This window comes from Erythrolamprus reginae, chromosome 1 (genome assembly GCF_031021105.1).
Source record: "Erythrolamprus reginae isolate rEryReg1 chromosome 1, rEryReg1.hap1, whole genome shotgun sequence".
NCBI classification, from domain to species: Eukaryota; Metazoa; Chordata; class Lepidosauria; order Squamata; family Dipsadidae; genus Erythrolamprus; species Erythrolamprus reginae.
In genome coordinates, this window is record NC_091950.1 from 51,025,844 (window position 1) to 51,050,776 (window position 24,933).

Here is a 24,933-nt window from a genome sequence, read left to right on the forward strand (position 1 = left end):
TACAACTAGTATATTTTAAAAACTCATAACAGCAGAGATGTTAATTGCTTGAAAATTGTGTAACCCTAACAGGCAACTGCTGATTTTCCTATGTTTGGTAGGTAGGATCAGATTAGCTCTAAGTGGTTTGGAACTTAATGATGAATAAACCTCCATGGTGGGAGAAGCAGTTAGGAAAAGGAGATTATGACGTTGGGAGATACTAAAAGTACAATCATAAAGAATTCCAGTGAGTAAAGTAAAGGCAGCTAGAAGGGCCCAATGTGATTGTACAAATTGCACACTAAAAGTAATAAAGGCTGTAAATAGAAAACAAAAAGATAAAGGAAGAGTACATAAGGTAGCCCATAACTGCAAATATGATGTCAGAAAACATAAAACTTAGAATAAGTTGGGATTAGTGAATGAAAAGATCTTTTTTCAGATATGTTCAAAATAAAAGGCAGTAAAGAAATAGAATATGTCAGCTTCTCAAGGAATATGACAAAATGCTAAAAAGCAACAAAAGGAACATCATATTTACTTAACACCTAATTGACTGAGTCTTCATTAAAACTTCTGAGCAATTGTGAGGACCAGGTGGGACTAGGACACTTGAGCTACTGATATTTCCCAGTCAGAAACAGTGAGGTTAACAAAATTCAAAATATTTACTGTATATTATTTTCCTACCTCTCTGTACTTCCCTCTGTGTTTCATCTGCATTTTTCCAGTTCATATCTATTTCATTTCATTTTCATTTTCATTTATTGGATTTGCATGCCGCCCCTCTCCATAGAGTCCGGGCGAAGTCTACGGTTGCTTACATAGCAAAAGGATTAGCTGGTGAAGTTATCATTGCCCAGAGTACACCCAGTTAGGAGCTCTGTTCATGACCCTGTTAATTAGGCCACATAATGGTACCTATTTGTCTACTCACGTTTGCAGGCTTTTGAACTGCTAGGTGAGCAGGCGGTGAAGTGAATGACGGGAGCTCGTCCCGACATACCATGGCACCGGGCTTTGAATGTGGGCTTTGAATGTGGGCTAATCCACCCTTCTAATCCTTATCCTGAGTTTAATCATCAATATATTGTTAAGGAGTACTTACTGCAATTAAATAAATTTAAATCTCCAGGGCCTCATAGGGTACTGAAAGAAACCCTGGAGATTGAATGAAAGTCAGGTGGCTGAAGAAGATTTATTTTTTATTTTTGGAGATGAGACATTTGCCTTCATCTATCAGGCATCAGGATGGATTTGTAAAAATCAAATGTGCCACCTAAATTTATCTTATTTTTTAATTGAATTAGCTACTTCATTAAATTATTAAAGAATTATAGATCTAATGTGTCTTGATTTTAACAACCCTTTTGACAAAGTATTCCATGCATTCTCATTAGCAAGCTGCTATGTCTCCATGTCTGTCCTGCTACCTATTGCCAGCTTCATTATGGGATAAAGGACTACTGATTTTCTTACAAGATTGTACATGTGAAAGGTTTTTAACAGTGAAAGCAAGATTCAAATGTTAATTAATTGTTGATGTATTCACTGTTACAATTCTTATTAGTATAAGTGATAAAACTTGGTTGTCATAATTAGAAGCTTTTTTCTGCTGATGAATATTTTCATCTCTCTGGATCTGTGAAAATAATATCTTAAACTAATAAAATATTAAATGAATTAATGAGATTGAGTGAGATTAAAAGCATGTTTAATGATGCCTTAGATTGCTTCAATTTCTTCTCATCTTCTACAACTACAGGAAGATTGTAGTTTATTATTATTATTATTATTATTATTATTATTATTATTATTATTATTATTATTATTAGTGTGTGCCTTCAAGTCAATGATGACTTTTTATGACTGCCTGGGCAAGACCCTGTTGTTGTTTTCTTTTGCAAGATTTCAGAAATGGTTTGCCATTGCTTACTTGTTAGGGTTGAAAGCAAGTGATTGGCTCAAGGTCAGCAATCTGGCGAGGGGCCTAAAGTGGGATTAAAATTTAGCATCTCCTTGTTTCTAGTTTGTTGCTCTAACTACTATACCTTGTTGAGGATGAAGTTATTTTATTTTTATTCATTCACTCACTCACTCACTCACTCACTCACTTAGTTAGTTAGTTAGTTAGTTAGTTAGTTAGTTAGTTATTGTATTTATATGCCGCTCACTCCAAATGGACTCTGAGCTGCTAACAATCGGAATAAATACAACAACAATAAAAACAGTTAAAATCTAATAGTAAAGGTCAGTAATAACAGTAATATAAAAAACATACATACTGGCAATCAGCCTAATTCCAGGCCTACCAGAAAAGCCAGGTCTTAATGGTTTTCCAGAAGACACATAGGGTAGAGATAATGTGGATCTGTGGAGGCAGTTGGTTCCAAAGGGTCAGAGAGAAGGCTTTTCCCCGAGGTCCCGCCAACTAACATACTGTAGTTTGGCGGACGGGACCTGGAGAAAGCCAATTTACCAGCAGCAGCGAGGTATGAGGGAGAAGGTGGTCCCGTAAATAGTCTGGCCCTGAGCCATTTAGGGCTTTAAAGGTGATAACCAACACCTTGAATTGCAGCGCGCGTAAAGTTGGAGTAATACGGGCATACCTTGGCACGCCCATTATTGCACACTCCGCTGCATTCTACACCAGCTGAAGTCTCCAAACACTCTTCAAGGATAGCCCCGTGTAGAGCGCATCACATTCAAGACGGGAGGTGATGAGGGTGTGAGTGACTGTGCGGAGGTAGGGCCGCAACTGGTAAACAAGATGGACTTGTGCAAAAGCCCCTCTAGCCACAGCTGAGAGATGGTGTTCTAGCTTCAGCTGTGGATCTAGGAGGACACCCTATCTGAGGGGGGAATTTCTTCCCCTCACAGTACCAAAGACAGGCAGATGGCATTGCCTTTAGAGGAAAGACCCACAGCCACTCAGTCTTATCAGGGTTGAGTTTTAACCTGTTTGACCCCCATCCAGACCCTAACGGTTTCAAGACACCGGCACATCACTTCCACTGCTTCACTGAACTGACATGGGGTGGAGATATACAGCTGACTATCATCAGTGTATTGTTGGTAACTCACCCCATGTCATCAGATGATCTTGCCCAGAGGTTTCATATAGGTATTAAATAGGAGAGGAGAGTGGACCAACCCCTGAGGTACCTCACATAGGAGGGGCCTAGGGGTAGACCTCCATCCTCCCACTAACACCAACTGCAATCCGCCAGAGAGGTAGAAGAAGAACCATCATAAAACAATGCCTCCCACTCCGAAAGCTACTGAGAGGTCAAGTAGCACCAGGATAGAGGAGTGACCTCTATCCCGGGCCCACCAGAAATCTAATCCCCTTTAATCCCGGCCATCTTGGGCTTTTCTAGGCTGCCAGAGGAGCCTTTCAGTGGTGCTTAAGGAGGCTTTGGCAGTCCAGAGCAAACGAAGCATACTCCTTTCTCTGGGCGCTTGGAGAGGGAATAAATCTCTGCTAATGCCCAGAGAAAAGAAACACTTCCTTCACTCTGGGCAGCTGAGGAGTCACCACAGTGAAGGAAAGGCTACAAAGCGAACGAGGAGAGGGGAGCCCTTCAGCATGGGAAGGAAGAGGCAGCAGGTAACAGCAGCAGCAGCCAGTGTATGAGAGGCAGTGTATGGGAGGCAGCCTTGCGCCGGGTGTATGGGAGGTGCATGCTCCTCCTCACTGCCTCAGAGTCCCTGTCTTTTTTTTAAGCCTTCTTCTTTTGGCACCGACTCTCCTTCTCCTCTTCTTCCTTTTCCTCCTCCCACCACACATTATTTGCTTTTACGTTGATTCCTATGGGAAAAATTGCTTCTTCTTAAGAACGTTTCTACTTAAGAACCTGGTCACGGAATGAATTAAGTTCATAAGTACCACTGTAGTAGTTTATTGTTTCTGTTTGTATATTTTCAAACTCTGGCTGCCTTTGATGTCTGATGTAAAAGGGGGCAATGGGAGGAGGAGGTGGAGGAAGAGGAGGACTGTTATGGCCTAAGGCCAGGTCTGAATCTTTAACACAACTGAGGGACCATCAAAGGTTCATGAAGATCTCAAACTTCCTTTACTTTCACCAAGCACTAGGAAAATTCTAATCTGCACCACAGTGTATATTAAAAAAATTATACTGAGTCAGTAATGAAATATGAAAATAAAAAGCAAAATCAATTACATTATCAACCACAACACAATAAAAAGCTTCCTTATTTCTTTTCTTTAATATAGAATATTCAGCATTTGGCAGATCTATCCATAGAAATTAAGCATTTTTTTGTTGTTCCTGGCAGGAAAGCACACCAGACAAAGTAATAAAAATAATCTTTTTTTAAAAAAAATAGATGAATCAATGTCTATGTTTACAAAGGCAAAAAAAAATGGTCTCATCAGAATATAGCTACATTTCCTGTTGAATTTTCAATGAAAATGCTTTCATCAGATAAGAATTAATGCTGGAATGTGTCAGAATCGTTCCTCCTTTTATCAAAAATAAAAAAGGTTTCCACTGTAATTTTGGAATGTCACCAGCTTCATTTTTATATCTCTAATAAATGAGGCAAATAAATAAGTCATATAATTGCTCATTATCTCTCAACCTTACATTTCTGAATTGGATTAATGTAGCTACAGTGAACACTGATTATCTCTGACAGGAAGTTATTAAATCCCTTTGGGGAGATTTTTTAAACATTTTTTTCCAAGATGAGTTTTGCCACATTTATTACATCTCAATGCATTTCTTAACATATCTTCAGTTAAGTTTCTTCAGCCCAGAGTCCAGAAAGAGTTGGGCGGCTTATAAATCTAATCAATTACATTAAATTAAATTAAATCTTGGGAGAAGTTATGTGAGTCTTGCTAGCAATGTATGTCATAAAGAATATGAAGAAAGAACACAGGGAAAAAATAGTTATCAATCCAAATCAGGGCTTAAAATTATGCCATGCATTTAATTGGGGGTTTGAAAGACTTCTTAAAAATTCATTGAGTCTGACAGTAGGATGTGATTCATATTTTTAACTTATTTTGTCAAAAGTAAGCACATTAGTATGCCACAGGAAAATCTTCAACAGTAATATCACATGTGGGTATGTACCAAAATTGATAAGTTGGTAGTCAGCAGTGTGGTCGGGCGGTAGGAAAAGCAAGTAGGATGCTTGGCTGCATAGCTAGAGGTATAACAAGCAGGAAGAGGGAGATTGTGATCCCCTTATATAGAGCGCTGATGAGACCACATTTGGAACACTGTGTTCAGTTCTGGAGACCTCACCTACAAAAAGATATTGACAAAATTGAATGGGTCCAAAGACGGGCTACAAGAATGGTGGAAGGTCTTAAGCATAAAATGTATCAGGAAAGACTTAATGAACTCAATCTGTATAGTCTGGAGGACAGAAGGAAAAGGGGGGACATGATCGAAACATTTAAATATGTTAAAGGTTTAAATAAGGTTCAGGAGGGAAGGGTTTTTAATAGGAAAGTGAACACAAGAACAAGGGGACACAATCTGAAGTTAGTTGGGGGAAAGATCAAAAGCAACATGAGAAAATGTTGTGTTTGTTTAAAAATATTCGCAGAAAATCTGCGATTGGTTAAGACGCGGCTATTCAGAAAATAGCCGCGAAAGTTAAATGTGTGTCAGTTGAGAAAAGCCCGCGTTAAAAAAGAGTATAAAAGGGCAACGGGTTAGCCGTTGCCCTCATTCCGGCAAATCTACCGTTCCAGTGTCTTGTAATCTCTCTTGCCATGAATAAACCAGTTTGATTTAAACTACCGGAGTCCTGACTTTTCAGTGGCGACGAGGAGGTCGAACTCCCGCTAACGCAGCCATGAACTCGGCCATGGCTCCACCGCCTCCTGTATTCAACTCCGAGACGGAAGCTTGGACCTCGTATATGTCCAAATTCACATTTTTCCTGAAAGCGAGCAATCTACATGACGCCGATGACGAGAGGAAGAAAGCTATATTCCTCGCTTATTGCGGCACAGAAGTCTACAGCCTAGCCTCCACACTCGTTGACCCAGACACCCTGGAAACCGTCGCATGGTCAACTCTACAAGCAAAACTCGCCGCTCATTACCAGCCGACGACTCCTGTCCGCGTATACCGCCATCAATTCGCTCAGATGAGGCAAGCGGACGGAGAATCCACCAACGATTTTATAACTCGGCTACGCGCACTCCTTCCGAAGTGCAAATACAAGGATCCAGAGGAACAATTGATTGACCGCCTTATTTTCGGTCTAACCAATATCACGCTCCAGAAGAAATATTTAGTTGATGAGGATGCCTCTCTCCAAGACATTCTTAAGGCAGCAAAAGCCTCCGAGGTATCTGAAACATCTGTTGCCGAAATTAAACGCGCAACCTCAACCGTTCATCACATTCCTGATGAATCACCTTGGCACGCCTGCTCTCCTGATGAAAAACACTCGGAATCCGCTACTCCAGACGACACCTGTCTCCAAATCCGAAGAGCCTCCGACCATGACGCCAAAGAAGCCTCCCGTGCAGACAGATGTGCCGGCTGCAACGGAAATCACCCTCGTTTTCGCTGCCATTTCAAGGACGCCTATTGCCGCCGTTGCCAGCGCCGCGGCCACATCGCTGAAGTCTGCCGCGCCGCCAACCCAACTCCAGCAACTCAGCAAAACCAACGACCCTATTTTTCACCGAGGAATCGACGACCACCGTTTTCACGCAACGTTTCCCGCCCGGCTGACAACTCGCCCTCTTCTACCCAACGAGGTAACTCCCCTTCTTCCGTAAACTGCAATTTCCCCGCTGCGGAAAACAAGCTATTTGTTTCTCTTTTCCTCAACGGCCACCCCTGCCAAATGGAATTAGACACCGGTTCCAGACATTCCATAATGCCTTGGGAAAAACTTAGATTATATTTACCTCGTGTAAAACAAACTGACTTGCAACCTTGGGAACCGGGTTTGAGTGATTTTCAGGGCCATGCAATTCCAGTATTAGGATGTTTAAATGTTCCTATTGCGTTTAAAAAATTTCAAGGGTTTTTACCTCTGTTAGTGGTTGACGGTCCTAAACACACATTACTGGGACTTAGATGGTTACAACCTTTAGGCATTGAAATTTCAGGGGTTAACAATGTATGTGACTCTTTTGACCCAAATGATTTGTTGAAAGAATTTCCCGAAGTTTTTTCTAGCACTCTGGGTAAATATACAGGCAGCCCCATATCGTTTAATTTGGACCCAAATATTTCGCCTATCCGGTTAAAGCCCCGCAGAATTCCCATTCCACTCTTGCCTAAAGTGGATGAACAATTGGACAAATTGATAGCTCAAGGCATTTTAATTCCCACTGATCATGCCAAATGGGAAACCCCTATTGTAACGCCCGTTAAGCCGGATGGCTCTATTAGAATTTGCGCCGATTATAAAGCCACGATTAATAAAGCACTACAGCATAATGCCTATCCAATCCCAGTAGTGCAACAACTCTTGCACACCTTAGGAAATGGGTCCATCTTCGCGAAGTTGGACCTGGCCCAGGCATATCAACAGCTTACCGTAGATCAAGACACCTCTGAGGCCCAGACAATCGTAACTCATAGAGGTGCCTTTAAATGCACCCGACTCCAGTTTGGAGTCTCTACCGCCCCAGGTATCTTTCAGGGTCTGATGGAACGCATTTTAAATAATATTCCCGGGGTCGTTCCATATTTCGACGACGTATTAATATCAGCCACATCCAAATCTGAGTTATGGGACAGAATCAGGTGCGTTTTAACTAAATTTAAAGAAACAGGACTCCATTTAAAAGCGGACAAATGTTCTTGGGCCGTGCCCAAAGTTGAATTTTTGGGTTTTACAATAGATCGTTTTGGAATTCACCCCACAAATGACAAAGTTGATGCCATAAGAAATGCCCCCACCCCCTCAGATAAGACAGACTTACAAGCATTCCTAGGACTCCTTAACTTTTATTCCGTCTTTCTTAAACAGAAAGCGACGGTGGCAGAACCGCTTCATAACCTCCTAAAGAAAGACTCTGCCTGGACGTGGGGACCAAAAGAACAAGCCGCTTTCACAGCAGTAAAAAATTTGCTTTCATCCAATAGTGTCTTAGTTCAATATAATGTAGCTATGCCTTTGTCCCTAACCTGCGACGCTTCACCGTTCGGCATAGGAGCCGTCCTCAGCCATAACTTTCTGGACGGCACAGAAGCCCCAATAGCCTATTATTCTAAAACTCTTTCGGCAGCTGAAAGGAATTACTCCCAGCTCGACAAGGAGGCGTTAGCCCTTGTCGCTGGAGTTAAACGATTTCATTATTACCTTTGTGGTCGGCCCTTTACGTTAATCACCGACCATAAACCGCTTTTAGGTATTTTGGCGGGAAACAAACAAACTCCCGCCTTTCTTTCCCCTCGCATGACTCGTTGGACTATTTTTTTAGCCGCTTACAATTATACATTAATCCACAGGGGGGGGGAAAGAGATAGGAAATGCTGATGCATTAAGCAGGTGCCCCCAAACAGAATTAGTCAGTGATCCAGCCCCTGCCTCAAGCGTTTTATTAATTGAAACTAGTAAACAAACGTTATTAACAGCAACAGAAATAGCCAATCAGACACAAGTAGATCCAATTTTGAAACACATTAAACAATGGATATTAAAGGGATGGCCAATTGAACAACAACCAAACCAATTTCAACCTTTTAAGAATAGACAGTTTGAATTAAATGTGTTAAAAGATTGTATATTATGGGGAGACAGGGTTGTTATTCCAAAATCCTTACAGAAGCAAGCATTGCAGTTATTGCACATAGGTCACCCAGGAATAGTCAAAATGAAAACTATTGCCAGAAGTCATTTATGGTGGCCAGGGTTGGACAAGGACATAGAGTCATGGGTGGGTGGTTGTGTACCCTGCCAGAGAACAAGACCCAACCCACCAAAAGTCACACCATCAGAGTGGCCAACACCAAGAGGGCCCTGGTCTAGAATACATATTGACTTTGCAGGACCAATCAGGGGCCAATCCTTTTTACTGGTTGTGGATGCATACTCCAAGTGGCTGGAAATTGAACTCATGGCATCCACAACTACTAGCGCAACTATAAAGGCATTAAGGAAAATGTTTGCCACACATGGTATTCCAGATATTTTGGTATCTGACAACGGGCCTCAGTTAACAGCCCGTCAAATGGAACTATTTCTTGCAGACCAGGGCATAAAACATGTGCTCACCCCACCTCATTTTCCCCAAGCTAATGGGCAAGCAGAACGAATGGTTAGAACCACAAAGGAAGCATTAAACAAAGCACCATTAGGAGATTGGCAACAACAAATTGATGAATTTTTAACTATTCAGCATATTACGCCGTCAGCGTCCACAAACAAAAGCCCGGCAGAACTTTTGATGGGCAGAAACCTCCGTTCTAAATTAGACAGAATTCACCCAAATTACCAGAATGACCAAAAAGAAATAAAAGTACAAAGTGAGAGACAGTTTAACATCGGGGATTTAATTTATGCAAAAGACTATGATTCGAACGATAAATGGAAAGATGGAACAGTATTAGATAAAACAGGGTTAAAAACATACATCGTAATATTAACAGATGGGCGCAGTTGGCATCGGCATGTCGACCAACTACGCAAGAGAATGAAGACTAACCCAGACATTTTGCCTACTGTAGACAAACCAATAGAGGACTTACCAGAACCACCTCGAGACTCCAGCGATGGCTGCTTGTTGCCCCTGGCGGCCGGCGAAGATCAAAATGCATCATCGCAACCAGGCCCGTCAGAGACTAGCCTTAGCGGAGCAACGGAGCCAGCCGTCCAGGCAAGCAGCTCCCAGCAAAATGAACTGCGCAGGTCCCAGAGATCTGTAAAGCCACCAATCCGCTTGCAGGACTATGTGACGTGGATTAACACGTAATCATGGTCTCAGCCAAAGAGGGAGGGGTGTTGTGTTTGTTTAAAAATATTCGCAGAAAATCTGCGATTGGTTAAGACGCGGCTATTCAGAAAATAGCCGCGAAAGTTAAATGTGTGTCAGTTGAGAAAAGCCCGCGTTAAAAAAGAGTATAAAAGGGCAACGGGTTAGCCGTTGCCCTCATTCCGGCAAATCTACCGTTCCAGTGTCTTGTAATCTCTCTTGCCATGAATAAACCAGTTTGATTTAAACTACCGGAGTCCTGACTTTTCAGAAAATATTATTTTACTGAAAGAGTAGTAGATCCTTGGAACAAACCTCCAGCAGACGTGGTTGGTAAATCCACAGTAACTGAATTTAAACATGCCTGGGATAAACATATATCCATTGTAAGATAAAATACAGGAAATAGTATAAGGGCAGACTAGATGGACCATGAGGTCTTTTTCTGCCATCAGTCTTCTATGTTTCTATGTCAGCATGTTTTGAAGCAAACCCTAACTCCAGGGTCTCTAATCCCCAGGCCTTGGCTCCCTATCGGGCTGTGGCCCCTTCGGAACCGGGCTGTGCAAGTGAGGAGTAGGGAAATGCATGCTCAGCTCCACTTGCACAAACAGTGGGCACTTGTGCTTGCCCATGAAGGTCAACTTGTGTGAACGGTGGACGTATGCCCCCATTGTTCCTGCAAATGGAGCTGGGTATGCATGTGTGCAGGGCTGCCACTCAAATAAAACCATTCCTTCTCCCCACCGCCCACGCCAGAAAGGTTGGGGACCCTGCCCTAACATTTTTGCACATGTGTTAATATCACATCAATATAAAAAGGGGGAAAGCTTTAATCTTGGTCCATCAGCCCTCTTTCTGATTCTGATTCTCCTCACCTTTATGGCACAACTGGCATTTTTTCAATGATTTGTATTAGGCTGTGGGTTAGGCATAAGGGGCAATTTTGGTATCTTAAGTCTGCAGAAGTTATAGACTTCTATTGCAAAACTAAAAATTCCCATGTCCTCCAGGAATCAAGTCGATTTTTCTCATTGAAGTCAGTGGGAAAAACTTGGGTACAGTAGAACCTCTGGTCATGGATGCTTCTGACCACAACCAAATCAGGTTTTTTTAAAAAATAACTTTTTTGTGTGTTTTTGTAGCTAATTTCCCCTTTCACACTTTTTTTTTGTAAGCTCCAAATTAGGTTCAGGTCACGACCAAATCAAGTTGTGACCAAAGTTATGGAATGAATTTTGGTTGTGATCAGAAGTTCTACTGTATCCTAATTCTCTGCAATATTTCAGGAAACAATTTTAAATCTTTCAATACCACCCAAAAACAGGAGGGGTGTGGGGGAAGGGCAATAATGAATGCACAACATGCAGTTAGCTAGTGATGGCCTGGTAGTGAGCTGTGGCCCAGGGGTTGAGGACCCTGCTTTGTAACGTTCATCATGGACAGCACCTGTGTAACCTGTTTAACAAGGCGCCAAGATCATCATAAAGAAATATATAAGTGGTGGGATGAGTCTGGCTATTGAGATAAGGTGGACGAGTTGCTTTCATGCTGTGTAGACCAGTGTTTTTCAACCAGTGTGCCGTGGCACACTAGTGTGCCGTGAAACATGATCAGGTGTAACGCGAAGCTCAGAGAGAGAAAGAAAACGAGAGAGAGAAAGAAAGAGAGAGAGAGAAAGAAAGAGAGAGAAAGAAAGCAAGAGAGAGAGAGAAAGAAAGAAAAAGAGAGAAAGAAAGAGAGAGAGAGAGAGAAAGAAAGAAAAATAAAACAGAGAGAGAAAGAAAGAGAGAGAGAAAGAGAGAGAGAGAAAGAAAGAGAGAGAAAGAAAGAGAGAGAAAGAGAACAAGAGAGAGAAAGAAAGCAAGAGAGAGAGAAAGAAAGAGAGAGAGAAAGAAAGAGAGAGAAAGAAAGAGAGAGAGAGAGAGGGAGGGAAGGAAGGTGGGAGAGAGAAAGACATAGAGGGAGGTAGAGAGAGAGGGAGAAAGAGAGCAAAAAGAGAGGAAGGAAGGAAGAGAGAAAGAAAGGGATGGAGAGAGAGAGAAAAAAAAAGAAGAAAGGAGAGAAAGAGGGAGAGAGAGAGAGAAATAGAGCGAAAGGGAGGAAGAGAGAGAGAGATAATTTTTTTGTCCAAACTTTTTTTAGTCCCCCCCCCCTCAATGTGCTCCAGGGTTTTGTAAATGTAAAAAATGTGCCGTGGCTCAAAAAAGATTGAAAATCACTGGTGTAGACAATGACTTAGTTCTTAACACCAATAAGACCAAGGACTACAGTATATAGTGGACTACAGAAGGAATAGATCGGATATCCGGCCCTTGGTTATCAATGGGGACCAAATGGAGCAAGTGACCAGTTTTAGGTTTTTGGGTGTTTTCTTGCAGACATTTCATTCCCCAAACCAAAGAACATCATGAATGCTAGATATTCTTTTTTAAAAAGCCATCTGCTTATTTTAGCAGAAATACAAGAAATTGCACAAAATAGATAGTTAAAATTAAAATTACTGCAAACTAGCGCTGCACAGCTGTTCCTTATTCTGTGGCAGTTCCTGTTGCTTAGCCTGCTTACCTGTTGTTGTTTTTATGTTAGGCACTCAATCTGATTTAGATGTGTGTTAATTGTGGTCTGTATATTTGCTGCTTCAAGTTTAGTTCCAGTTGTGTTCATTCCAATAAATTTCCAATATTTCACATGTCTTTCTGCTTCTGCTGCCATGTGTGCCCAATTGATAAGATGCAGAATCTAAGTCCAGATCCAGTTTAAACTAAAGGATGTCCTCATCCTTTCTTTGGAGCAATGGTCTTGATCCACTCATGTCTCTGTCTTGAAGTTCTCCTTACAAACTGTTATGATTGCAGAGGGAGAAAAAAGGAACTCAAATATCATTTCTTTTTCCACATGTACATGTTGTTGCACCAAATCCAATTAAATCGATTGATCTCTTGGGGGGGGAAAACATAAACACTTGGTGTAAAAATGATAATATCTTTAGAATGTCCAGGTTGCAATTTTAAGACAATCTTCTTCTTAAGACTTCCCATAACGACAAATTCTTTTTAGGGAGCATACAATTTGATACATTTTAATTTCACATGCAACATATCTTAAGAGTGTTACGTTTCTTGCCTGCTTAGTCATCATCTCTGCACTGATATTTAAAGACTCGTATCAGGTGTTCAGTACTGTATGATGTACTGTACATCACTCTTCCACAATCTGATGCTTTTCAGATGCAGTGGGAAAGATTATAGATTCTGGGCATTTTAATCCAACACTTTCTGAAAGTGCAAATCTGAGGAAGGCAGATATAGACAAATGAAGTAAGCAGTCACATATAAGAAGACAAATACTTGATGCCCTAAGTGATCAGACATAGAGGTGCAGTGCAGTTAATATTAGCCATGAACATCTGCAGAACGCCACTTGACACAAGGTATAAAAGAAGTAAAGCTTGCATATGACATCAAAGCATATATGTAATTTCATTTTAATCCATTCAACTCGCAAGGACACTCAAATCAGAATGATTCTGAGCGGCCTTAAAAGTTGATAAAATAGCAACAATGGTCAAATAAGCAACACAGAAAATTGGGCATATTCTTTGCAGCAAGAGGACTTATTTGATGAACTCTTAGCTTGTAGCAAATGATCCTAGTTTCATACGAACAATAAGAGAAAACATCTGAGGCATTGTTTGACAACAGAATGAACTAGCCAGATTGATGTTAGAAGGTGATAATCCGTTAGTTCTCAGTTTTGTGCTTAGTTTAATTTCTTTCCAGTTGTCTTCTTGTTGATCTATGAAATGGTAGTCATTTGAAAAGATTTGTTAAAGTGTCCATCATAAATTGAATATTTTTCAGGGACCTACAGTAATTTTAACTAGCTGAATACATACAGTATGTTTATATACATTAGCTGCTTGTTTGCAGGATTTTTGTTAGGTTATCACAGACATGTTGTTTTGACGAATTCCTAGCCATGGTTTATCCTTTATTCATGCTGCAGGGTACGAAATTCCTGGGTGCCTGCCTGCCTATGGCAGCCTAGAATACTCCAGGGCAGGCTCGCAAAATCTTCACCTAGCCTCTGGGACAGGTAATTAAAGAGTGATATTTTATCGAGTTCATGTTTCTTTTATAACTTTCTGCTATTGCTTTTTTTCCCATTCTGTATCTCCTTGCCAGTCATTTTCTAAATTTTCAAGTTTTACCTGTATTCTTACAACTAAAGGATGGCAATCAAAATAGTTGTTTTTAAAGGTTCTGTAATGACTTCTGAATTGGGTTGGCAACTTTTTGCTGGCCTCAAATCTTATGTCTGAATCCTGCAGATAATGGTTCCCTTCACATAAGATTTTTGAGTGCACAGAATCAAGTTGGATAGAACATTTGTAACATTGAACAAGAATCTCTTAATATAATGGTTACTGGAATTTAGCCATTATACCGTGAAGCTAGTTGATGGCTTTTTTAAAACTTACTGTGAAGCTCTAATTTCACTAGTTATGCTTCTGTTAAAAGAAATAAGAATTATGGCTGATTCTAAAATGACCAATTCCAGAATGCCTTTCCCTTTTGTGAACTGAACCTTTTTCAGCTAGCTTCTCCATTTATCTTCATAATTGTCATTAGTATTCCTGAAAGCTGTAAATTTACCTCTTATTTTTATTAAGAGGCTTCTACAGCTCTTTGGGGGCATACCTTAGAAGAGAATAAGTCAATCTGGCCTTTAGCATGGAGTAATTCAGTAATATATAGCCAGGAACACCAAAACTGGCTCAGCCAAAAGACTGCATAGAGAAGAAACCAGCTCTTTAAGCCCTAAAGATTACCAGGGACTGAATTTAAAGGAGTACAGTATATCATTCCATAGGGCAGATGCCTTTGCAGAGGAAGCATGCTTGTTGGGTCTCTTTAGATGGCATTGTGTAATAAAGAGGCAAAATATACCTCTTGTGGGAGGAGCAGAAATGTTTGGAGAAAGGTGGTCCCATAAATAAACTAGTCCCTTGCCATGCTGGGCCTGATAGCCAATAACCATCACCGAGACCCACTGCAGCTATTGAAGCAGAAGTTCTACATAGACATACAGAGTCACACCCATAACAATCTCAATGCTACATTCTGGACCAGCTGCATCTTTTTCCCCCCAAAATTAATTATTTTATTGCATTTTAAAATGCAAAAAACACATTATAGAATACCAACGATAACTAGGTGCAGTGGTATTTATACAACTAAAAACTGTTAGCACTGTGATAAATTAGATAAATTAAACCTTTAAAGAAGAGGAGCAAAACTGTACATTTGTTTAAATGTGATTTCTAAAGTGTAATGAATATAGGGTTGCTTAAATTGTACAGTTAATGCTAAATACGACAGTGATAAATTAGAAAGAGCACGGAGTTATTCTATGAGAAAGGTTCCAGTATTTGAAACTAATACATAATATTCTTCTCTTTGTTGGTTATTCATAAGTATTAGCAGAGGGGGGGGGGAGGAAAAAAAAGAAGCTGCTTGGAAAACATAGATAGATATTTAACTTCTAACTTCACCCACTTTTATATTCTGATCAATTTACAATGTTTATATAAATCTTTAGACTCTTTAAAAACTATATTGTATTTATATTTGGCTTGCTACATGATATACTATATATTGTATATGGAAAACATCCTTGTTTGAATTTAGTTATACTTCTGTTGTGGGCATATGCCAGTCAATTTTGCCATTGCTTCCAAGTTTCCAGGTTTTAATTCCCAATCTGGTATAGTCAATGTTGTATCTTTCTTCCAACATTGTTCATTGGAATTCCCAATGAACTGAGCTATATCTCAGTAAATTAAGATATTTTCCAAGATGTTTCTAAGGCAGTCCCATGTAAAATCCATTGCAGTAATTACAATAGGTAACTAAAACATGAGTGACAGTGGTACACAAAGCGGATCTCTTAGCTACAAGTGCTTTTCCAGCAGAGCTCAAGAAAATAGAAACAGTCTATAATGCCCACCAGCTCTGTCTGGAAAATGCCTTCTCATCGAGGAGCAAGCTTATTAAAGTAACATATCTAGGAAATCTTCCAGTCTTGTTAGGGTTGAAATTGTCTCTGATCCTCCCCATTTTAGCCCATACAGCTTTCGGACATTGCAAAACCAGCTTTTCAACAACCCTTAGCCAGCATAGAGATATCTAATTGGGTATCATCATAAACCAGAGTCAACTTCCTTCCCAGAGTCAAGATTTCTCTTTCTAAGTGTTGTCCATTAAACCAGTTATCCAAGCTCCTCCTCCCTGTCATCCAAGATTTTGTAGCCTGTCAAACTTAATTTGAATTGAAACACATGCAATAGAAGCTCAAGAGGCTAAAATATGACAGTTCAAGTCTTCCTTAAGTGCCCAGTCTACTTTAGATTCCCTTGATCATTATTTAATTTGGCAGCTATCCTGCATTTTCTAGTCAAAACAATCATTTATCTTCCTCTGGCCTACATTTTAACCCTTAAGAAACTCTCTTCGGTAAAATCAGGTATCTTGTTAATAAAAATTAGCACAGTCAACATTGTAGATATCACTTAGCAAAATCTCAGGAGAGTAGCTAAAGTGGAGTAGCTGACCATACATTTCAAATCTCCAGGAGGTATTGCTACCGCACGAATCCCAGCGGCCAATAAGGTCCCACAGAGTTGGCCTTCTCCGGGTCCCGTCGACTAAACAATGTCGTCTGGTGGTCCCCAGGGGAAGAGCCTTCTCTGTGGCGGCCCCGGTTGTTATGTATTAGATAATAATAGTAGAAATTGTTCCTGGTTTAAATAAGACACTTGTTGTTAAGCAGAACTCAATAGAAGTACTGTAAATGTTTACCTGTTGCTGATTGGCTGTTGTATTCTGGCGCCAAGAACAAGGAGCTGTCAGCCGCCGCTGTTGCTGGGCGAGTTCATATAAATAGCGCGGCTCCCGGTCTTACGCGTCTTCTGTCAGTGAAAGTGCGGCTAAAAGAAAGTGTTACAGCCGCTTGTTAACGCCTGTAGAAAATAAAGAATAATTCACTGGAACCGTGTATTGGCATCTATTACATTGGCGACGAGGGTCTCGAGGTTATTTTTTTTTCTCGAAAAAATTAGAGAAAATATAGAATGTCGACCCCTTCGATCATCCAGCCTCCTGAGCTCTTTGACCCCGAGAGGTCTACCTGGACAGCCTATATGGCGAAATTTGACATTTTCCTGGAAGCAGCCGGCATGCGTGATGTTGAAGACAGCAGGAAAAGGGCTCTCTTTTTGAATTATTGTGGAACTCAAGTTTTTGAATTAGCGGGCACTTTAACAGATCCTGAGCCCGCTAACTCTGTACAGTGGGAAGTTTTAAAAGAAAAATTGGCTTCTCATTTTAAGCCAACGAAGCCTGCTCGAGTTTACAGGCATCAGTTCTCGCGCACAGCACAGGCTGAAGGCGAGTCAATTAATCAATTTGCAACTCGCCTCAGGACAATTTTAGCAAAGTGCCAGTTCGAAAATCCTGAGGCGAGATTGACAGATGCCATAATTTTTGGAATGCGAAATGTTACTATTCGCAATAAACTGCTGGCAACTGAAGAGTCAACACTTCAGGATGTCATCAAAGCGGCGCAAACGGCCGAAGTGGCCGAAGCCGCTGCAGCCGATCTTAAAACAAATGATAAATTACCAACGGTCTGCAAGATCGCGGACAGCCGTGCCCAGATGTCTCGATCCTACGACTACCAGCTACAAGAGCAAGACCCGTTTGATGACTACTGCTGTCAGATTCGTGGACCACCTTCCAGGCAGCCCCGTCCCTCATACCAGCCGTGTGCCGGATGCCGAGGACAACATCCAAGATCTCGCTGCCCTTTCAAGGACGCCTTCTGCCGACGCTGTGACAAGCGGGGACACATCGCTCCTGTTTGCCGAGCCGTCCTTCCAGATGACTTCTCGGGCTCTCAAGATCTCCTGCCTACATTTTCTTCCCAGCGCTTTTCTCGACCCCCGAGACTGCAAGGCAGAGGGAACCGGCGTCCATGGAATCCTTGAGGTAACATTTCCTGCCCAAACTCTGACTCTTCTTTCTCCCCCATTAATAAAATTGTTGTCCCCATCCTACTAAATCATAAGCCATGTCCCATGGAGCTGGACACTGGCTCCAAATATACATTAATGCCTTGGCACAAGTTGCACCTTTATGTGCCAGCCCTCTCTCGGGACTCCTTGCAACCTCTGGACATTTCTATAAATGACTTTCAGGGACATCCTATTCGGGTATTAGGCAGAACCAATGTGCCAGTTACTTTTAAAAATGTTCATGTCATTCTTCCATTATTAGTTGTGGAAGGAGCAAATCACTCATTATTGGGATTGGAGTGGATGGCCCCGTTAGGTTTAGCTGTCACTGGCCTCCACAAGATTGCTATACATGGAACACAAGGGGTGCCTAATTTTGTTTGTGAGTTTCCTGAGGTGTTTCAGGAGGGTTTGGGCACCTACAAGGGACCCCCTATTTCTTTTTCCTTAGACCCTAATGTTCCCCCCCTTCGGCTAAAACCGCGAAGGGTGCCACTTCCATTACTGGAGAAGTTGGATGCACAGCTGCAAAAGCTGCAACATCAGGGCATCTTAGTGCCAGTTGAACACGCGCCCTGGGAGACTCCTATAGTGACACCATTGAAGCCAGATGGCACGCTCAGAGTGTGTGCAGACTATAAGTCTACCATGAACAAAGCTTTGCAACATAATTCCTACCCCATACCTGTTGTCCAACAGCTGCTGCACACCCTGGGCTCGGGGTCCCTATTTGCACGCTTGGACCTAGCCCAGGCATATCAGCAATTAACCGTAGATGATGCCACAGCAATGGCTCAGACAATTGTCACTCACCGTGGGGCATTCAAATGTACTCGTTTACAGTTTGGAGTCAGTGTGGCTCCAGGTATCTTTCAACGTTTGATGGAAAGACTTCTCCTGGGTCTCAAGGGGGTGGTCCCTTATTTCGATGACATATTAATTTGTGGGGACACCCCTAACCAACTTCATACCCGCATTAGGCAAGTCCTATCCCGGTTACTGGATAAGGGATTACGTTTAAAGCCTGAGAAATGTGTATGGGAAACTTCCTCTATTGACTTTTTGGGGTTCCGAATAGATTCGAAGGGTATTCACCCCACGGATGATAAAGTAAAGGCCATCAAAGATGCCCCTGCCCCCACTAGCAAAGCTGAGCTGCAAGCCTTTTTGGGACTTTTAAAGTTTTATTCAGTTTTTTTGCGTCAAAAGGCTTTTGCAGCGGAGCCGCTTCATCGCCTTCTCCACAAGGGGGCAGTGTGGACATGGGGACACAAGGAACAAGAAGCATTCCAAGCTGTCAAAAATCTCCTGTCTTCAAACAGTGTTGTCATTCAGTATAGCTCAACCCTTCCACTCAGGCTCACCTGCGATGCTTCGCCCTACGGCGTGGGCGGTGTGTTAGCCCATGTTTTACCTAATGGACAAGAAGCCCCAGTGGCTTATTTCTCAAGAACTTTATCCTTAGCTGAAAGGAACTATGCACAGATAGATAGAGAGGCACTATCACTAGTGGCTGGGGTGAAAAAAATTCATCATTATTTATTAGGACGCCCCTTCCAATTAATTACAGACCACAAGCCTCTATTGGGTCTCTTAGCCACTGGTCGCCCTACCCCTCCATTCATGTCTCCACGAATGTCCAGGTGGGCAATATTCTTAGCGGGGTATGACTATGTACTTGTCCATAAGGGGGGTTCATTAATCAACCACGCAGACGGACTTAGCCGCTGCCCCTTAGGGTTGCGAGTTGAAGACCCCGCCCCAGTAGCTGATGTCCTGCTTATAGACTTACAAACTGACCCATTAGTGACTGCACATGAAGTAGCCATTGAAACCAAGAAAGATCCAATATTGCATAAAATATTACAATTTATTCTACAAGGATGGCCACCTAATGGAGAAGACCATGGTGTTTCAGAGTACAAGACCAAACGCTTAGAACTCTCGGTAATGCATGATTGTGTTCTGTGGGGAGACAGAGTAATCATTCCCCCCAACCTCAGGTTAAAGGTTATGAAAATGTTACACAAAGGTCACCCAGGAGTGGTCAGGATGAAGGCCCTGGCCAGGGGATATGTATGGTGGCCTGGAATGGATAAGGCTATTGAAGATTGGGTGGCCACATGCCCACAATGTCAGGAATCTCGGCCAAATCCTCCTAAAACCTCCCCTGCAGAGTGGGACTTGCCTAAAAGCCCTTGGTCCCGAGTGCATATAAACTTAGCAGGGCCAGTGGGAAATAATATGTTCCTCATTGTAGTAGATGCGTACTCCAAATGGTTGGAGGTTATGGTATTGGGGTCCACTACATCACAGGCGGTTATAAGAGTTTTAAGAAAATTGTTTGCAACTCATGGGTGCCCAGACGTCCTGGTATCGGACAATGGGCCCCAATTCACGTCATCAGAATTCAGGGAGTTCCTAGCACACTTAGGGGTCAGGCAAGCATTAACATCAGTCCATGCAGCATGGGCTAACGGTATGGCTGAAAGGTATGTCCGAGTGGCCAAAGAGGCCATTAAAAGGTCTGCACCAGGAGAAATACAAGAGAGGCTGGACACCTTCCTTCTGGCTCAACACATTACACCTAGTGTTTCTACCAACAAGAGTCCAGCTGAACTATTGATGGGAAGGAGATTGAGGTCCCCTCTGGACAGACTGCACCCCTCTCATGTGCAAAATAAAAGTGTTATTATATCTATGCCAGAAAGGGAAGTATACATTGGCCAGCACGTGTTTGTCAAAAATTTTGACAGGGGGAAGCAATGGGAACGTGGTATAGTAATTGACAAAACTGGACCAAAAACCTACAAAATCACTTTACTAGATGGTCGTCTCTGGCAACGTCATATAGACCATATTAGGGGCAGACAAGAAACACCAGGGTCTCCACAACAGGGGGACAATAATAATAATGGGATCTCTACTCATTCACTCCCTGCAGGGAGTTATAACAGGCTGAGCAGGAATCGGGCAGAAACTGAACAAATAGACTGGGACTTACCTGGACCTACTGCCCACTCCAGCGCAGCCCCTTCTGTGCAGCATGCCAGCCGTGGAGATTCGTATTCCTCTGGACAGGAAGAGCCATCCTCTTCTGTTGATTCACAAGTCTACCAGGAACCTCGTCGGTCTGACAGAACACCCAGAAGACCTGCGCGGTTAAATGATTACATTACCTATTTGTCTGAATAAATCGTTATACAATAAAGTAACCAGAAGGGGAGGGGTGTTATGTATTAGATAATAATAGTAGAAATTGTTCCTGGTTTAAATAAGACACTTGTTGTTAAGCAGAACTCAATAGAAGTACTGTAAATGTTTACCTGTTGCTGATTGGCTGTTGTATTCTGGCGCCAAGAACAAGGAGCTATCAGCCGCCGCTGTTGCTGGGTGAGTTCATATAAATAGCGCGGCTCCCGGTCTTACGCGTCTTCTGTCAGTGAAAGTGCGGCTAAAAGAAAGTGTTACAGCCGCTTGTTAACGCCTGTAGAAAATAAAGAATAATTCACTGGAACCGTGTATTGGCATCTATTACACCGGTCCTCTGGAATCAACTCCCCCTGGAGATTAGAACTGCTCCCACCCTCCTTGTCTTCCGTAAACTACTTAAGACCCACCTATACCGCCAGGCATGGGGGATATGAGACACCTTTCCCCCAGGCTTATTATAATTTATGTTTGGTATGTATGTGCTGTTTGGTTTTTAATTATGATAGGGTTTTTAGGTTTGTTTTTTTAATATTAGATTTGTGCCAGTATAATATTGTTTTTATTGTTGTGGTGAGCCGCCCCGAGTCTTCGGAAAGGGGCGGCATACAAATCTAATAAATTATTATTATTATTATTATTATTATTATTATTATTATTATTATTATTATTATTGCAATCTCCAGGAGGTAGAAATGAAAAATGTCTTCCTAAGATCCTGAAGAAATGACACTAATCAGTATCAGTGTTTCCTGTGACTTAAGGTTGAAAATGGGCATATAGACTAATGAACCCAACTCCCATCCCAAAGTAAGAATTCAAATTAAAGTAGCCCCAATAGATAGCCGTCTAACCTTTGGATGAATTCAGGAAAGTGAAGTTCACCAGCTGCCTTGGAATTAATTTCACCATTAAATTATTCTTATTCCTTGGAACTTTTTTCTAGTATTATACTGAAATTGTCCTTCTTCTCAATTAAAACAATAATTTTGTGCCTTTTATTCTGGTACCATAGAGAACAAGCCTTAACTTCTTTTAGGGACATCCCTTCACTTACTTTAAATATCTATTGTATTCTCATTTTGTCATATTTTCTGAAAGCTAATCATACCAGATTTCTCAGTGGTTTCTAATCCTCTGCTTATTATGTTTGATCTTCTAAGCCTATGTTCTAATTTGTGTGGATCTTTTTTAATATTGAGAGCCTAATGCTAGAGGCAATATTGAGCAATATAGAATGAAGTGAAACTCACCTTTTAATATGGAAAGTATTTTTATTCATTTTCTATCATAATTAAGGTGTAAAAATCTAGATGTCTATTAATTGACAGCAAAGAAAAATAGAAATCTTTAACAGTGTGCTAGCACATAGGACCTCTGGCTTTCTGCAGCCTAGATTAGATAATTTATGTAATCTAAAATTACATTTGCCTTTTCAGCAACAATGTCTTGCTAGTGATACATATTCAGTTCAATTACAATATATTTTTCTCATATACTTAAGCTGGCGTCCCCTGCTGTATCTTTTAAATTGATTTTCCCCCTAAGTGATTAACTTTGAATTTGTCTCTATTAATTTAATTGTGTTATTTTTCAAACCATGTCCCTAAACTGTCAAGATTAGTTTAAACTTTATTTCTGCCTTTTAGAATATTAACTCTTTGCCCAGTTCTGCATCATCATCATCTTATCAGAAATGATAAGCATTTCTTATATTTCTTCATCAGTGTCATTAATTATGAAAATCTTGAAGAATACTTGGCCAAGTATGAGATAATAGGTAATGTATATAAGGTGTAAGCTGAGGTAAGGTAAGATGATAAGATAGCATGATAAGACAAGATGAGATGATACGGTAAGATAAGGTAAGATAAGATAAGAAATAAGATAAGATAAGATAAGTTAACCTTGATTCTCTCTTTTTTTTTTTTTTGCTGTGAGCACATTGGTTCACATTAAAAATGAAATTCTGTTGCCTGGTCTCAAAAGAAAGTATGCATATTCCTATAGATTAGATTAGATTTATTGGATTTATATGCCGCCCCTCTCTGCAAACTCGGGGCGGCTCACAACAACAATAAAAAACAGTACATAATAACAAATCCAATACCCACCAATCTAATTACAATTTAAAATTATACACCTCTAGTTGATGTTGCAGTGAGATCAGACATGTGGAGTGGGTCTCCGCTCTCCTGTATGGAGTTATCTCCATTGGTGGGCTCCGAAAGCAACCAAAGCCGCCCTGTAGGGGTGAGGTTGCAGAGAGTTGCAGTTCTCCTGTCTGACCCAGGCTCTTTTTCCCTCTCAGCCACTGCGAGGAGAAGAGGCAGCCTAAAGATGGCTGCCAGGAAGCTGGGACAACCAAAGAACAACTAAGACTGGTGCTGGAGTGAAGTAGGTGAACAGTGATTGGAACTGGGGGAAAGGATTCCTTTTTGTTTAAAACCAAACCCCAAGGAACTATTTGCTCAGAACTATTTGTTAAAGCAGTGACTAAGCTGGTAAGCTGAGGAAAATATCAAACCAGAGACACAAACAGAGAAAAACAATATTTTTTTAAATTTTGGAAATTTAAGTTGAGAGCACCACCTGCTAATAAAAGGAAAACATATAAGTCTGGGAATACATAGATCAGGGTTCTCAGCTTTTCTAATGCCATGGGCATTAGAATATAGTTTCTCATGTTGTGACCCCCAACCATAAAATAATAAAATTATTAGGAAACTCAGGGATGGGTTCTAATTTACCTCGCTGCTGGTTTGCTTCCTCCTGCACTGCGTGGCTGTGCCTTGTGGGTATATGTGTACTTTGCATGCGCATGCATACACAGTGCAGAATTTTTTAAAAAAAATTGCAAAAAAAAGCCAAAAACAAGATGGCAACGCATATGCAGTGCTGGAAATTCAGCTTCTGCGCATGCTCCGAAATTCCCATGGTACAGTTGTTGGTTTTTTTGCAATAGTCTATTTGCATGAGGGAGTAGTCTAACCGTCTCGAGACAGATAGAGAAGTAGTGTTTCAGTTCCGAAGACATCGGAAATGTGCTTTTTCCCATGTGAAAGGGTCATTCGACACCCCCCCAAAGGGGTCGCGACCCACAGGTTGAGAACCGCTGACTGTGAAAATGTTTACTGGATTATATGTAACTACCCCATGAATGAAATGAAATGAGGTAGTAAACCAATCTGTTCACAACATGGCTAGTCTTTAAATAGGAAATGGTAAAGATTGCTCTATCACATGTTACAGTATACCTGTACAAAACACTATACTTATTTCTGTTTGGAGAAAGACTCAAATACTAAAACAAGGAAGTTATTTAATTAAAGGGGCCTCTGAATGTTATGCTAGAAGATTGAATCTGTAAAGGGGATGTGAAGAAGCTTTTAATAAATTCTGAGACTATTTAAATGGAACTGATTGTTTACCTATGGGATATAAAGAATTGTGATTAGTATACCCCTTGAAGGGCAACTTTACGACTGAATTAATGGTTCTTAGGCTAGTGGACAAAAGTTTGATTTTCTAAAACAAAATAAAATGCTTTATAAGGAAGAAACAAATGGAACTTTGAAAGAGACGGCATTGCTTTTCCAAAATACAAAGGACAACACGGAGAGAGAAATTAAGGGGATTATGGAAAAAATGGGAAATACTATATGAGGGATGATGAGTAAAGAACAAGAAACCCAGGAAAGGGAGCAGCCAACAGAAGAAATGGAGGAAATTTTTG

General features: G+C 41.2%; 2 protein-coding genes across 2 annotated transcripts in view; both read left to right on the top strand.

Annotated features, from left to right (window-relative positions):
• BEGAIN (brain enriched guanylate kinase associated) overlaps positions 1-24,933 on the top strand; it is a 230,851-nt gene that overhangs the window by 87,372 nt on the left and 118,546 nt on the right. The window lies entirely within an intron of this gene.
• On the top strand, positions 5,810-8,028 carry LOC139157100 (uncharacterized). Its single transcript, XM_070733477.1, has 2 exons — positions 5,810-6,739; positions 7,966-8,028. The coding sequence occupies exons 1-2, from the start codon at positions 5,821-5,823 to the stop codon at positions 7,992-7,994; spliced, it is 948 nt and encodes a 315-aa protein (XP_070589578.1). The 5' UTR covers positions 5,810-5,820; the 3' UTR covers positions 7,995-8,028.